The 13,146-nt window shown below is 43.1% G+C and overlaps 1 protein-coding gene across 1 annotated transcript; it reads left to right on the top strand.

The window, feature by feature from the left end:
* The first annotated feature begins 183 nt into the window (after positions 1-183).
* Positions 184-11,988, top strand: bysl (bystin-like). Its single transcript, XM_056448338.1, has 7 exons — positions 184-549; positions 1,357-1,498; positions 3,518-3,656; positions 4,848-4,981; positions 6,318-6,478; positions 8,161-8,263; positions 11,532-11,988. Exons 1-7 carry the CDS (start codon positions 303-305, stop codon positions 11,881-11,883), a joined length of 1,278 nt encoding a protein of 425 aa, XP_056304313.1. The 5' UTR covers positions 184-302; the 3' UTR covers positions 11,884-11,988.
* Positions 11,989-13,146: the final 1,158 nt, after the last annotated feature.

Raw genomic sequence — 13,146 nt, 5'->3', positions numbered from 1 at the left:
TGTAATAAATTAATATTAGCGACGCTAAAAATGAGAGATCGGCTGAGCCTCGAGCGGAAGTAAACAGTGTGACGCAGCGCCGCTCTGAGATCAGTTGTTCTGAGCGCTCCTGCGCAGCTCTCATTCTAATAAACAGATCTCAGACCAGCACTACTGACAGATATCTGTATAAACACACACTCACAGCGCCATTGCTCTCAGACCCACGTGTGTGCAGCTCTCCGCGGCGCGTCATGTGTTCAGATGGGATTTAATACTCAGAATTCATCAGATAGATAATAATAATATTGATAATCATCATCATGCCGAAGGTGAAGAAGGCCCGGAGCGGCGGCGGCGGTGGTGCGGTGCCCCTGGCCGAGCAGATCCTCCAGCAGGACTCAGTGCGCTGCAGCGGCCGGCAGAAGCAGCGCGGCCGCGGGCAGGAGGAGCAGCAGGAGTTCGTAGATGAGAAGCTCAGCCGGAGGATCCTGGAGCAGGCCCGGAGACAGCAGGAGGAGCTGCAGGACATAGCCGAGGAGGAGCGCAGGACACCGGCGACCAGACTGGGTAATACTGCGCTGACTTACTGTCTGTCTGTCTGTCTGTCTATCTATCCGTCTATCTATCTATCTATCTATCTATCTATCTATCTATCTATCTATCTGTCTGTCTGTCTGTCTGTCTGTCTGTCCGTCAATCCGTCTATCTATCCGTCTGTCTGTCTGTCTATCCGTCTGTCTATCCGTCTGTCTATCCGTCTGTCTATCCGTCTATCTATCCGTCTGTCTGTCTGTCTGTCTGTCTATCCGTCTGTCTATCCGTCTGTCTATCTGTCTGTTTATCTGTCTGTCTCCCTCCGTCCGTCCGTCTATCTATCTGTCTCTATCTATCTATCTATCTGTCTGTCTGTCTGTTTATCTATCTATCTATCTATCTATCTATCTATCTATCTATCTATCTATCTATCTATCTATCTATCTATCTATCTATCTGGCTGGCTGTATATCTATCTGTCTATCTATCTATCTGTCTATCTATCTATCTGGCTGGCTGGCTGTATATCTATCTGTCTGTCTAATATATCTGTCTCTATAATATCCATCTATCTTTTTGCCCATCTGTCTATCCATTTGTCTGTCTATTCATCTATTTATCCTTCCTGTCATTTTACAAATATCTGATAAACTGCTCCTGTTCAGTGTTCCTCCACTAGGGGGCGATCTGAGTGAACGCGCATAACTGACGTGATCACGTGACCTCGCCAATTAGATACGCACTCTGAACCACTGATCCGAAACAAAATATATTTGTTACGTTTTTGAGGCTCATCTTGCTTCTGTCTGAACTCTTATTTAAAGTGTGTGTGTGTGTCAGGGCCGGTGTCTCAGGATGGAGACTCTGATGAGGAGTGGCCAGCTCTGGGTGAATCGGTGGACGAGGTGGAGCCAGAGGTGGAGGTGGACCCGGAGGACGAGCAGGCCATACAGATGTTCATGAGCAAGAACCCGCCACTCCGGTTAGTGTGTGTGTACATGTATACTTGTGTCGGCCTCTATGAATTTGTGTGTTGAGGTTGTGTGTGTGTGTGTGTCAAATTTTGAATATTCGTCAAATTAAAGAGAGACATTGCTGCACGATATTGGACAAATTACACATTGCGATATTTTTCTATTCTGCGATTATTTATTGCGATATGAATACAGTTTCACCAGATGAGCTGAATAACTGTTCAGAAAGAATTGATCATTAGTTGATTGGGATGATTCTGTAGGGCAGTGCATCTGCATAAAATATGCAAATGAAATAAACAGCGTTTTTAAGAGTCAAACTGTATTCAGGTATACACTAATGGATTAATCAAATGTAAAATAATACTGCGTCGTCTTTGTTGTATAAACAACTCAATAAAATTATTCGTCACTCATTTTTCAAAGTTACAAATGGTACTTTTAAAACCCTCACACAGTCACAGGCCTCAAAAAACACACGCAAAAGGATCAACTATACTCGCGATGTGACTATGGACTGATTTCACGCGGCCGCCATTTTAAACGGCGAAATCGAAGCTGCGATGGAAAGTATCGCCTGAGTCCCACAGGAATGTTGTGTACTTGGCTGTATATGTTATCAGTAAAATTACAGAGAAAATATTCTTTGGACACAAGAGAACGGAGTTAGTGGCGCCATCTAGCGGTGGTGTGTGCATCTGTCCCGACATTACTGTACAATTAGAAACCTATTAAACATTTTAAACATTTAGGGGACAAAAAACATTGTTTAGGTGACTACGGTTAAACATTTAAACTGATAAAGCGAAAAAAAGAACTTAAATATTTATATATTTTTGAATTATTTATATTAGTTATTTATTTTAGAAATATAACCAAAGATTCATCAGGTAATGGTTCTCTCTCTCTCTCTCTCTCTCTCTCTCTCTCTCTCTCTCTGTCTCTCTCTCTCTCTCTCTCTCCATCTCTATCTCTATCTCTAAAACTGTTGGTAAAGCACTGTCGACGGATATGTATCCTCCACACCCCATAATGCTGTGTTCACACCAGATGCAGAACGCGCGTAAATCACCCTATTCGCGCGTGGACATTTGAGTTTACTCACTTCATTCGCGCGTCAATCCGCTTCAGAACAGACACTGATTCTCGTCATGGGCAGTGTGTCTGTCCAGTGACTGTAGCTTTGTTGCTAAATGGCTAACATGGATTTTATTGAGAAAATAACTGTTTATGTGCTTTATGAAGGCTGAAAAACAGAGTCGATCATTCGACTAGATCCTTTCAGAGGTGCAGCAGCTCTGTGAGCTCAGAAACTCCTCCAGAAACTGAATCTGGATGATGGAAGCTTTCAGCGGTGCTTCTGACTGAGCCGAGCCCAGTTTGATAAACTGTTGTCTGTGTCGGCAGGAGGATTTTCCCCCGGGACACCAACAACAGGCACTACGTCATAATCACGCCCCCACAAGAGCAAGCTCCTGATTGGTTAACGCAGCGCGAATGTCCGTGATTCGTGCATCAAATGTGCAAAACGCTCAATTCGAGTGTATCACGCCATTCGCACTGCGCAATTCGCGTCATTCAAAAAAAGCGCAGTAGTTTTTGCGGTTGGGTCAGTTTTAGTTCGGATCGTGTTTGTTCTCATCACAAACAAACTGCTCCAGGGTTCGTTTGAAAGCTCCTTGAAGAGGTGGTCTTGGTATGGTGTTTTTGATCCGCTTTTGGTGCGCACTCGAGTGTGATTGCTGCATTCACACCTGCCCAAACGAACTGCACCAAGTGGGAAAACCAACTCTAGTGCCATTCAACCCAACTAAATGATGCAGGTGTGAAACACCCTAAGAACGCGCTGAGCGGCACTCAAACCCTAGCAGGAAATGCACATTTTTAAAAGTTCACTTCTGATTGTTACTGAAATTCAGTTTTGAGACAACACTAGTGTGTGTGTGTGTATGCATACCTGTGTGTGTGTGTGTGTGTATACTTGTTGTGTCTGGAGTTTCACTGATGTGTGTGTGTTGGTCCCACAGACGCACGCTGGCCGACATCATCATGGAAAAGATCACAGAGAAGCAGACGGAGGTGGGGACGGTGCTGTCGGAGGTGTCAGGCCACGCAATGCCGCAGATGGACCCGCGAGTGGTGGAGGTGTACAGAGGGGTCAGCAAGGTCAGCCCACCATCCCATAATATCACCATTAGGGATGCCACGGTATAGGTTGTAGGATTATAGTCAGAGGAATAATCACGGTGATCAGGATTATTAAATGCAAAACGTTAAATGCAAAACTCCGCTAGTTTAGAAAGTCACAGGAAAACTCCGGATGTTTTACTGAGTTATTCATTACAGCTCAACTAAATATTACAGCTCAAAATAATAATAAAACAAACGACAGTCCATACATTTTTGGCATTTAAACATAAATAATAATTTTTCACTGAATATATATTGCATGTTCTCCCTGTGTTGGTGTGGGTTTCCTCCGGGTGCTCCGGTTTCCCCCACAGTCCAAACACATGCGCTATAGGGGAGTTGATCAACTAAATTGGCCGTAATGTATGGGTGTTTCCCAGTGGCTGAGTTGCAGCTGGAATGGCATCCGCTGCATAAAACATATGCTGGATAAGTTGGCGCGTTATTCCGCTGTGGAGTTCTTGTCACGTGACTCGCGGTGCGCTCGCAGCATTCTTTTAACTTGGTGTGCCTGGAAAGCGTGAGCACTGCCCATATGTGTGCACAAGCCTGAAAATGGGCTGTGATGCAAGATATTTGAAAATTAATTAGTTAATAGCCTCAGCCATGGTTAAAATCAGCCGTTCACATTCAGTGTGCGTATTAGCCTCCGTGTACAAGCTCGGAACTTCAAACTAGCGCACAGTTGGCGTAACTTGTTGCAGCAGTTTTGTTCTGTGCAGAAACGCGGTGTTGAGAAGCCTTTATAAATAATTAACTGTAAATCGGTTAATCGTTGCATCCCTTTTCACCATATGATATTATTCCAGTTTTCGTTATATTTAGCATTTTTAATTTAATTTATATAGATGACGTTTTCCAACAGAAATCTCCAATCATGGTAACGATATACAGCTGAAGTCAGAATTATTCGTCCGCCTGTTACATTGTAATTCTTTTATAATTTTTCCCCTTAATTTCCACTTGACGAAGATTTTTTTTTCAACACGTTTCTAATCATAACAGTTTTAATAACTGATTTCTAATAACTGATGTCTTTTCTCTTCACCATGATGACAACACGTAATATTAGACTAGATATTCTTCAAGACTCTGGTATTCACCTTAAAGCGCAGTGTTAAACTCAAGCGTTCGGATCACTGATGCAGAGTTTGTGGTTCTCCGCAGGTTCTGTCGAAGTACCGCAGTGGGAAACTGCCCAAAGCCTTTAAGATCATCCCGGCTCTGTCCAACTGGGAGCAGGTGCTGTACCTGACGGAGCCCGAGACCTGGAGCGCCGCCGCCATGTACCAAGCCACCAGGTCAGAGGTCACACTCAGAAGTCATAGGTTATGCTAAGGGGTCATGGTCAGGATTCTGGGCTCAAGTTCAAGGGTCATGCTTGGGGGTCAAGGGTCAGCCTTCATGCTCCGGACCACACCCAGTGGTCACGTACTGAAGTCACGCTCAGGGGTTAAGGGTCATAAGTCACACTCTGCGGACAGGCTCAGAGGGCAAGAGTCTGGCATCACACTCTGTAGCATGCTTGGAGGTCATGCTCAGGGGTCAAGGGTCAGGCGTCATGCTCAGGGGTCATGATTAGAGATCATGGTCAAGGGTCAGGCATGATGCTCAGGCGTCACTCTTAGGGGTCAAGGGTCAGACGTCAAGTTCTGGTGTCACATTCATGGGTCAAGGGTGAGCTGTCAATCTGGATCACAGTCAAGGGGTCACATTTGGAGGTCATGCCCTAGAGGTTAGGGGTCACATTCAGAGGTCATGCTTGGGGGTCAGGGGTCATGTTCTGGCATCTCTCTCAGGGGTCGAGGATCAGGTGTCACAGTCTGAATTACAGTCAAGGGGTCACATTCGGAGGTGATGCTCTGGTTAGGAATCACATTCTGAGGTCACACTCAAAGGTCAAGGGTCAGGCATTTCACTCTGATGTCATTCTCAGGGGTTAGGGTCCTGGTCAGGGGACGCTGAGGTCATGCTCAGGGGGTCACACTCAGGGGTGAAAGGTCAGGCATTAAACTCAGAGATCATGTTCAGGGGTCAAGGGTCAGGCATCGCACTCAGAGGTCAAACTCAGGGGCCATGTTCAGGGGTTACAGGTCGTTCTCGGGGTTACGGTGTATGCTCAGGGTCAAGGGTCACACTCATACGTTACACTCAAGGGTCATGCTCTGAGGTCAGGGGTCATGCTCAGGGGTCAAACTCAATGGGCACGGTCAGGAGTTGTTTACCTTTAGTCATTTAGCACAGTGTTTCCCAACCCTGTTCCTGGAGGCACACCAACAGTTCATGTTTTGGATGTCTCCCTCATCTGACCCATTAACTTCAGGTTTTGGAGTCTCTTCTAATGCAGAGTTTCCCAACCCTGGTCCTGAAGGCATGCCAACAGTACACATTTTCATCCTCTCCCTAATCAAACACCCCTGAAACAACTCATCAGAACATTAGAAGAGACCTGAAGTTAATGGGTCAGACGAGGGAGACATCCAAAACATGAACTGTTGGTGTGCCTCCAGGAACAGGGTTGGGAAACACTGATTTAGCAGACGCTTTTATCCAAATAGACTGACTCGGGGTCAGGGGTCATGAGCTGCTGCTTGCTGATTGGCTGATGGTGTGTGTGTGTGTGTGTGTGTGTTGCAGGATCTTCTCCTCGAACCTGAAGGAGCGGATGGCCCAGCGATTCTACAACCTGGTGCTGCTACCCAGAATCAGAGACGACATCGCGGAGTACAAGCGGCTCAACTTCCACCTGTACAGCGCTCTGAAGAAGGCCCTGTTCAAACCCGCAGCCTGGTTCAAAGGTCAGTGTGTGTGTGTGTGTGCAGTTACTGTAAGTGAACACTAGATGGTGCTGTGTGAATCATAAAGTTCTTCTCTTTTATTTTATTGAAGAACCTTTATTTTCCACACATTTGTTTTCTCACAAAAAAACTCCATTAAAATGAAGCCGGATATTTGGTCAGTTGGGATATATGCCGAAGCATGCTAAAAGGACTTTTAATTTGCCAGTAACCTGGGTTAAGCGTTTCCAGTGAATTATATGCCAATGCAAAATTGGCGCGTTTAAGGTCTGTTTTCTTTAAAAATCAGCGATCTCCACTGGCTGAGGGATATCCGATATAAAGTGGGTCTCAGATTGTACAAGAAGCACTGCATTAAATAACATTTCCCCTGCCATGTCTTTATAATATGAGCATTTATTTTACCCCAGTATATTCGGAGGAGCTTCTGCGCTAGCCTGCCGATTCTGACGGGCGCGTGCGAGTAAACGGCTTTTTGTCTCGTTTTACGCTTGAGCAGCTAAATGAATGCCAAAGTCTGTTTAACTGATTGTATTTTAATTACATCACAACATCGATGCTGTTAAAGGAACCGTATAAAATGGAAAAAACTCACAATAACAGGTCACCGGAGGATAATCAGTATGGGAAACACACTAGCTCAGCATATACACTATTGGATTTGTTTTGAGACGCTGATCAATTTAGTTTGTTTGTTTTTAATATTCAATAGTTGAACAATAACAGAGTCATTAATAACTTTAATAATGTACACCAAAAGGCTGAGATCCATTTATATTCACAATATATCCATGTTTAAATAGTCATAACAATACAAAATTCTAGAATCAAGTCAATAGATCTTGCAAATTCTCTCTTTAAATACTAGTTCGTTTGGTTTGCTGAAGTCTACGTGTTGCGGGTCTAGACAAGTCTCACTCCAGAGAATGGTCCAAACCTTTATTTAATGATTTGCATCAACTTGAGTGTGTGATTCTAAAATTAATACAAATAAAGACTAGATATATGAATATCCAGAAAACGGCTTAATCATGAGTAAATGAACTAAAGCAAACCTATAATAACTAGCATGAAATATAAATACACTGAAGAATAGTATTAGAGCGGTACAGCTAGTGCTGTGCATGCACTGTTCACGTGAACACGGCATCCAGGTTAATCATAAACAACTCTAGTTGCACCATCACCGTCTGATTATGTTAAAATAAAGGATTATATGCATCATATACAAAACATCTGCCAAATATCTCAACGGACAACCATATTACCAATAATACCACCCTTTAGCTGAAACATATATAAACATATGCATTGGCATGTTACAGCACTGAGTATGATCACATATTGCAATTATTTTAGTGGCTTAGCGATGCGCACACACATGCACAGTTCGTGAATTCTCTGCTGATTTGGACTCTTTAACACCTGTTTTTCTGACTTTAACACCCGAAATTAGAGAAATAAGTAGGCGAGTTGAAGATTTCAAAATCTGAATCCAAAATCCTCTAATACCGTATAATAATATCTGGCTCTTTGACTGATGTTGAGGGAATTTTACAAACGTACATTTATGAATATATATCTCATAACCTCCTATTTTAAAACAATGCAATGCAAGTCTCTGAATGAAAGTGTCTGCCACACGCATGAGTGTAAATGTAAGCTTGTGCGTGTTCATTTAGGGATCCTGCTGCCGCTCTGTGAATCCGGCTCGTGTACGCTGAGGGAAGCCATCATCATCGGCAGCATCATCACCAAGTGCTCCATCCCCGTCCTGCACTCCAGGTGAGACTCCTCTCTTTACTGTTTATTACCCAGTTTCAGCATCACGGAGCATGCTCAGAAAAACACATCTCTCAAACATGTTTATTAGCTCCAGAGGGATCACAGAGCTCATCCTAGCCCGAGCTGACCCTCACTATAACATCTGAAACCTGAGCGAACAGAAACAGAGCGGCTTCCTTTCAGTACCACAGTACATTTTCAAAACATTATAGATCACACTATACACAAATCACTTATTAGTGCGATTCACACTCATTTTGTACTGTTAACTTACTTGAACGCTTAATTTAATGTGAGATCTGTGCTAATCTGTGTGTTTTTGATGGATTGTGTAGATGTGCTGACTGAGCAGCTGATCATTTGTGTTTAGTTCACTACATCCCGTAACACTTGTTTTCTTGTGTTATTGATGCACTCAGTTAACTTTATTCCTATTTTCCCTCACATGCACATTATAGTTTATTTAAGAACAGCTGTTTGTAAGTTGGTGGCTCAGTGGTTAGCTGGGTCAGTTGGTGTTTCTGTGTGGAGTTTGCATGTTCTCCCCGTGTTGGCGTGGGTTTCCTCAGGGTGCTCCGGTTTCCCTCACAGTCCAAACACATGCGGTATAGGGGAACTGATGAACTAAATAGTGTATGAGTGTGTATGGGTGTTTCCCAGTACTGGGTTGCAGCTGTAAGGGCATCAGCTGTGTAAAACGTATGCTGGAATAGTTGGCGGTTCATTCTGCTGTGGTGATTAATAAAGGGACTAAACTGAAGGAAAATAAATGAATGTTTGTAGTTTTATGCACTTTAGAAAGCGAGTGTCTTTTAATTTCAGTAAAAGATGTGATGTTTGATGTGTTTATTTGCTTATAGTGCTCGCTTGCACCCTCTTGTGGGCATAGCAGACAACATGGCACATTTTCTGTAATATTAAAGGTGCCATATGCTGCATTGGTTCAATAAATTGTTCTCTGATCTCCACATGGTATAGGGCTTAGGTAAGTTACAAAAAATCTCCAGAAATGGGATTCATGTGCTCCTTTATTTCCCATAAAATCTGGAATCAGAAGGTACACACTGGCCACTTTATTAGGTACACCTGTCCAACGTGCAGAAGAGCATCTCTGAACACACAACACGTCCGACCTTGAGGCGGATGGGCTACAGCAGCAGAAGACCACACCGGGTGCCGCTCCTGTCAGCTAAGAACTTAGGGTCCATTAGTACCAATTGAGCATCGTGTCAACGCCACAGCCAGAGAGCAGAGCAGAGGTAGTGGCATGTAAAGTGTGCAAAATGAGAATTTGTGAAATATACTTTAGATATTTTAACACACAGTTTATTTTATATTTCTATATCTATAAAGTAAGGGAATGTTTTGAGTTTCAATGCTAGGTCCCCATACCTGGAATTGCTTAGGCCCCCCAAATCACTTAGGCCCAATCCCAATTCTATTTTTGTACCCGTCCCCTTGGCCCCTAAAACCAAGTGTGAAGGAGAAGGGCTTCAAAATTTACTTCTAAGAATTGGGACGGCACCTGCTCACTTTGTCATATGTCATCACGGTCTCTTGCTTCATATGAGATCAGACGATGGCGACTGCTGTAGCTATTCTAGTTGCTTTGTTTTTTAGTATTTATCTTCAGGAGATCACTGAAGGCATATATTATGTCATCATAATGATCTAATGTGGCAATAAGATCATAACTATAGTGTGCATTTAACACAGCGGCCATATTCATCAATGTAAACACATGAAAACATCATTAACATTATAGCAGATGCTGTAGAAAGCTCATTCCCAGCCACTAGACTTTTCTGACAGGGTGTCCCAGTGTAATCGAGTGTCAGAACGTTGTGGAACTGCTGTACAGGGTTTATGATTAAGGATTAGGCAGGAGCCGGTATAAGATTCTGACGGTGTGATAACCTTGGATAAAAATATCACAGTTTCACAGTAATGTGCTCACTGCTCTAAAATATATTCTTTTCAAATGTCTGGGTAAAACACTAAAACTTTATTAAACAATATATTCAGTTTTTTTAAGATTTATAGTAATTTAGAGCAGTAAACATGGTCAGGCTGAATAACTCAAAGGAATCATTGACTTCTGCTGTCTTCATTAGTTTCAGAAACACTGATTTCTTTACAATTTAAAACCGCATCTTTGGATATTTCTGCTGAAGATACTGTTGTCCTAAAAAACAAAACAAAAAAAAGTAAGTAAATAAAACACCTACACCTACCTCAGGAACGGTATTACAGAAAATGTTGGCGGTTTTGAAACCTTGACTTATCCAAACCGCGGTATACCTTCAACACAGTAACGGAGATAAAGATTATAGATTGCGAAATTTAGTGGCTTTTATTTATTTATTTTTTTTAGAAAGCATGACGGCAAAACATGACCACGTTTATGAATGTATTAAAGCGTGTTTGTTTGTTGTAAAATTTGTAATAATGACAAAAAATACTAATTTATGGATCTCCTTACTTCCGGGTTCAGCAATGCTGCCGTTGTGGCTGGTGTATTCTGGGAAATTTTCTTACCCCTTGGTTTCAAGTGTGATCCTAAAAATCTTCGTTCGAAGGACTATTCACCCTTTCCCCTTAGCCCTACGCCTTTAGGCTAAACAGAATTGGGACACCCCTACCCCTTGACGTGAATGCACAAAATAAGGGGTAATGGGTAGAATTGGGATTGGGCCTAAGTCTGCCCCTGATTAAAGATCTGTTCAGCTCTCTGTGATCAGCTGCAGCTCGAGATTACATGCTTTTAAAACAGCATGTTTGTAATAAAGACAGTAAAATCACTAATTCATAACCGCTGGAATCACCGTAGGCACACAGAAGCTCTTCCAGGACTCTTCAAGTAGATGTGCAAAAACAGCATATAGTTAAACGCATCGCTGCATCGTCTGCTTGAATAAACTCCACCACTAATATGTCAAATAAACTTACTTGCTATATTTGACTTATAAACTGAACCTGAATCTCTGCACCCTCCATCTCTGCCTCTGTCACTGACTGCTGTTTATCTGAAGTAACACAGGAGAATCACACACACACATGTGGGAACAGTGGGCGGGGAGAACCAGCTCATTTGCCTTGTTACACTGTTTTCAGCAGGGTATAATGAATGATCTGATGGGTATTTTGAGCTTTACAAGCACATTCTGGTGATACCAAAGACTCGCGTCTTGAACAAGAGATAAAGTAGGAGCCCTTTAAGTTCTGTCGTTAAATATAACGTGATGGTGTGTTTGTGTGTTCTCTTTAGCGCTGCGATGCTGAAGCTGGCCGAGATGGAGTATAACGGAGCCAACAGTATTTTCCTGCGTCTGATGCTGGATAAGAAGTACGCTCTGCCGTTCCGCGTGCTGGACGCGTTAGTCGCGCACTTTCTGTCGTTCCGCACGGACAAACGGATCCTGCCGGTGCTGTGGCATCAGAGCCTACTGACGCTGGTGCAGCGCTATAAAGCAGACCTGTCCTCCGAGCAGAAGGAGGCGCTGTTGGAGCTGCTGAAGGTCCACACACACCCGCAGATCTCCAGCGAGATACGCAGAGAACTGCAGAGCGCCGAGCCTCGAGACCTGGAGGACGCCGTGCCCGCCATGAGCCTCGACTGATGAACTGACACGAGATATCACAACGCAATGTGTGTCGCAGTCATGTTTCTGGACTGAAATAGGTTATTCTCGTTTTACACCAGGTCAATAAATTGTATTATACTACAGTGTTGTCCAATGCTTGATTCTGATTGGCTGATGGTCACTCTTAAGACGGGGTGATTGGCTGATGGTCACTTTTAAGACCGGGGGTGTCAAACTCATTTTAGCTCAGGGGCCACATGGAGGAAAATCTATTCCCAAGTGGGTCAGACTGGTAAAATCATGGTGTATATAACTTAAACACAACAACTTCAGATTGTGTTCTTTGTTTTATTACGATAAACTTAAAGCTGGAGCCTGAGGACAACACGACCTCACTCAAATTCGTAACTTTTGGATTTAGTGGCTACTTGAAATGAATTTGTACGATCTCATTCACACAATGTAGTATGATTTGCTTATCCACCAATGACGGTTGGGTTTAAAGTTGTGTGGTTGGGTGCCACGCCTCCTTTTTTATATTGGACATTTTAATACGACTGAATTTATACGAATTAGCCACTAAACTGACCAAGTGTGAAATAGTTACGTTTCCTTGTGAGATCACCTCAGTGCATAGATGAGGTCTTTCTCTTGAGAAGATTCAGGCTTCTGGATCGGATGAAATGAACAGTTTGCAATTGGATCAGCAGTTTCTTTTATTGAGAAATTGCATCTTATTTTTATACTTCACTGAATAATCGGGTGATCGCGAAGTGTAGACCGGGATTGGGGGAATGGAGATCGTGAAGTGAATATGGGCATTAACGGAATCAGTGGATGATGAACAGCCAGTGGTGGGGGCACGGACGTGTTGGAGGGGGAGGGAGGGGGTACAGGCAGAGAGGGCACCTCAACCAATGAGGGCAGAGGGACAGTGGCTCTAGCCACCAGACCACCCCCCTGTGCAGGGCTCTGCTACTAATGTAATTAAACCTGTAAAAACACAAACACTACTGTGTTTAAAATATAATTTATTGTGCTTTCCTGTCAATTCTCTACACTGTTCTATCCATTAAAAGAACTGTAATCTCAGAGGAATTCATTACTTGGCAGAACCTCATCCCTAAATCTGTATTTTCTCTTTTTGAAATGATCCTGAAGTGAACTTGAGAATTTTGTTTGACAGTAAGATCCAGCAAACAGAATGTTTCCACGAGGTTTGGTTTCATCTAGGACCGTTGTAGTTTTGTCTTTTTATTATTATTTTTATTAAACTTTTAATTTTGTCAGAAACGAGCT

The sequence above is a fragment of the Danio aesculapii genome, chromosome 22, assembly GCF_903798145.1.
Source record: "Danio aesculapii chromosome 22, fDanAes4.1, whole genome shotgun sequence".
NCBI lineage: Eukaryota > Metazoa > Chordata > Actinopteri > Cypriniformes > Danionidae > Danio > Danio aesculapii.
Note: the sequence above shows the minus strand (reverse complement) of the source record. Positions and strands in the feature narration are given on the sequence as shown.

Excerpts from the sequence above, each read along its gene's own strand:
- bysl (XM_056448338.1), top strand. The coding sequence starts at position 303 with ATGCCGAAGGTGAAGAAGGCCCGGAGCGGCGGCGGCGGTGGTGCGGTG. Across the intron at positions 1,499-3,517 it reads AGCAAGAACCCGCCACTCCG|ACGCACGCTGGCCGACATCA; the intron begins GTTAGTGTGTGT and ends TTGGTCCCACAG. Across the intron at positions 3,657-4,847 it reads TGTACAGAGGGGTCAGCAAG|GTTCTGTCGAAGTACCGCAG; the intron begins GTCAGCCCACCA and ends GGTTCTCCGCAG.